This window comes from Mesitornis unicolor, unplaced genomic scaffold (genome assembly GCF_000695765.1).
Source record: "Mesitornis unicolor isolate BGI_N332 unplaced genomic scaffold, ASM69576v1 scaffold11196, whole genome shotgun sequence".
Taxonomy (NCBI): Eukaryota; Metazoa; Chordata; class Aves; order Mesitornithiformes; family Mesitornithidae; genus Mesitornis; species Mesitornis unicolor.
In genome coordinates this window covers 1-2,977 of record NW_010190306.1, presented here as the reverse complement: position 1 = coordinate 2,977, position 2,977 = coordinate 1, and the positions used below count along the sequence as shown (strand labels likewise).

Here is a 2,977-nt window from a genome sequence, read left to right as displayed (position 1 = left end):
ATTCCTGCTTGTAAGGACTGTGAGTCCCTGTGGCAAATGTAAATTGGAGAGCCTTTGTAGTACGAAAAATGATAAAACATAGTGGTCTCTGATCATTGTATATACCTGCCACAAAAGGGGTAGGATCTTAATATTTGGATTTTGGGTTTCAGTTGTTGCCAAGAGATATCAGAAAGACATTGAAAGAATTTAGTCCCTCGTCAAACAGAACCACTGAAGCCTCGAGAAAATATTAACACAGCTGAAAACATTGAAAGGTCTTAATTAATAAAGCTCTAGTAATTGTCTACATTAGCATATCTTTTTAAAAAGGCATGTAAGTAATACAAGGCAGCAATTCTTTTCCAGACTACCTGCTCCTTTCCCAGACCAAAAGCAGTGAAGCCGTGTGTCTGATGGTAAATCTGCAGCCGTTCCTATCGGGAGTGGTTGTGCATCCCACTTCTTGCCATCGAGACAAGGGGTCAGGACAGCTCAGGAAGGCTGTTGTGCGTTCCTTCTAAAGCATCCATACTGATTTATCAGCATTTCTTCTGAGGTGTCAGCCAAGACTTAATTCTGAGAAAGATGTTGGCTTCCTCCTCACACCCATCTTCCCATTTAGACTGGTTGGCAGTGTGTAGTCAGGAATCATATTTTTCTTTAACCAATACATTTCCTACCAGTAGTTTTTGAAAGCATTTCTGTTAGTGTTTTGGTTTTGTGTCTGCTCTAGAGATTTCTAGAGAGTTTGGTCAAAGCCGCAGAATTACAGTTTAGGACTACATAAGCTAAATAAGGTTGCACCACTCTTCATGTGTTATGAATATGCCTAAAAGCAAAAGACACCGCGAGATTGCAATTGCCATTTAAGACTTTTCATTTTAGGTATTTTTAGGGAAGGAGTTGCCAGTCTTGGCTGCTAACAGAGGCTATACGAGAAAAAAAGGGAGTAAATAAATACTATTATTGTTCCAGGTTGCAGCACCAAATCACAGTGAGCCGAGGCAGCAGTGAGATGTGGGTCCCATATCTCACTCCAGTATCCGCCTGTCACCTCTGCCTCTGCAGGTGCTGTGGTTGTCATCCATCTCCTGTCATTGCTTACCACTCATCTTCCAGATTAGAAGCACCTACAGAGGGATGTGCCATGATGCTGCCTCTGCCTGCCAGAGGCTGTAATGCCTCCTGGAGAGGAACATGCTGCATCAAAAATGTCAGCTTATGTTTATTTAACCTTCTTGCCTCAGGTGATTTGCACAGAAAACAGTTCTCCAAAGCCTTCTCACTTCTTAAAAAAAACATACAAAGGATATTTAGCACTGTTTTCAACCACTAGTGTTCAAGAGAAATTAGCCAGAGTAATTAGGAGAGGAAAATTCAATTAGTGGGCAAGGAAGGACTTGGAAAAAGAAAGGAAGGAAATTAGTTCATTGTTCAAGCTGGGCAGTATAAACTGTGAACCAGTTTGTTGTTGTTTTTCCTTAAAAAGTAGTGTGGGAAGTGTTCCCAGGTACCTTGCACTTTCATTTCACTTGAGGATAGCGGTGGCCACACCATTAACACGCCTGTGTTTTTCTCTCCCAGAGCACGCTGTCCATCAGCTCTCCCCCCTCGCCGGTGGACCGCAGCATGCAGACGCCAGCGCCATCATCCTATGCCGAAATCCCAGAGGCCGGATGCCTGCAGCACACCACCGAGCCGAGGGCTCCCCAAACTCACCTTTTCAGCCACCTCCCCCTGCACTCACAGCGACAAGCCAAGGCACCCTATGGCACAGTACCGGTCGGGGGAATTCAGGTGGTCCCCGCCGGCCTGGCCACCTACTCCACCTTCGTTCCCATCCAGGCAGGGCCGGTGCAGCTCACTATCCCTGCCGTGAGCGTGATTCACAGAACTACCAGCACCCTCGGCGATGCGGGCAGCACGGCCACCAGCACCGCCATGAATCCTGTGGGAGTCGCCGAGGTGAACAGCGTGGTGCCGTGCATTCCCATTGGCCAGGTGAGCGTGCCGGGCATCCAGGGCCTCGGGGCCCTCCAGCCGCTGCCGCCTCTGGGCATGGAGGCGGTGAACATCTTGGGCCTGGCAAACACAAACATCGCCCCGCAGATGCACCCTTCAGGAATTACCCTGAACGCCGTTGGCCTCCAAGTTTTGACCGCCGGCACAGCCCCCCAGGGCAACCCCAGCCCACAGGCTCACATTCCCGGCTTGCAGATCCTGAACATCGCCCTGCCGACCCTCATCCCCTCCGTCAGCCCTGTGGGTGCTGAGGGGCAGGGAGCCTCGGAGGCACCCACCTCAGGCAGCAAAGCCGGCGAGGCCCCGGGGGGGGCTTCCCTGTGGCTGAGGTTGGCCAGGCCGGCAGGGCCGCTTCCCCTCGGGTGGTGGCCGGTGGCCAGCAGTACGGTGGGAAGAGCCATCCTGAGCCCGCCCCGTTGACTGACTACGAGCGACCCGATGGTCCAAGGAAAGTGGATCCCGAAAAGACTGACCTCGCGAACCCCGCCAAGCCAAAGCGCGACATCCCTTCCCTCCAGGTGAAGAGGGCTGCCCCGGCAGAGCCCCGCTCCAAGGCGAATCCTGATGTGTTGACCAAGTCCCCAGTTCACCGAACTGTCTCCCCGGACAGACAGGTACACAGGCCCGCCGCCTTGCCCCGGCGGCAAAACATGGTGCAGTTTAGCGATGGCAGCAGTGATGATGAGGATAGACTCGTAATAGCAACCTAGTTTTTGGTTTTCATTGTGTTTTATTTTTTGGGGTTGTTTTTTTAATAACACTTACAGGTTTCTTTGCAAACCTTCCTTTCCTTAAAGCACATTTTTCTGACACAAACTCATTACTAATCTTCGTGCAATCATGAACTCTTGACCAATAATTGTTGTTTCTTGTCAGCTCCAGCCATTTTTGTACATGTTGTATAGACGATTGTGCCTTTTTGGAGTTTTATGTTTAGAAACCTGTACAGATTGTTGAATATATATATATAAAA

The 2,977-nt window shown here is 49.7% G+C and overlaps 1 protein-coding gene across 1 annotated transcript in view; it reads left to right on the top strand.

Annotated features, from left to right (window-relative positions):
• The window catches only part of HIVEP1 (human immunodeficiency virus type I enhancer binding protein 1), a gene marked incomplete at its 5' end in the record, with an annotated part of 29,717 nt that extends 26,817 nt beyond the window's left edge, over positions 1-2,900 (top strand). The window contains 2 exon segments of the mRNA XM_010186363.1: positions 1,567-2,311; positions 2,314-2,900. Coding sequence (XP_010184665.1) covers positions 1,567-2,311; positions 2,314-2,714 — 1,146 coding nt within the window.
• Between the last annotated feature and the right edge of the window lie 77 nt (positions 2,901-2,977).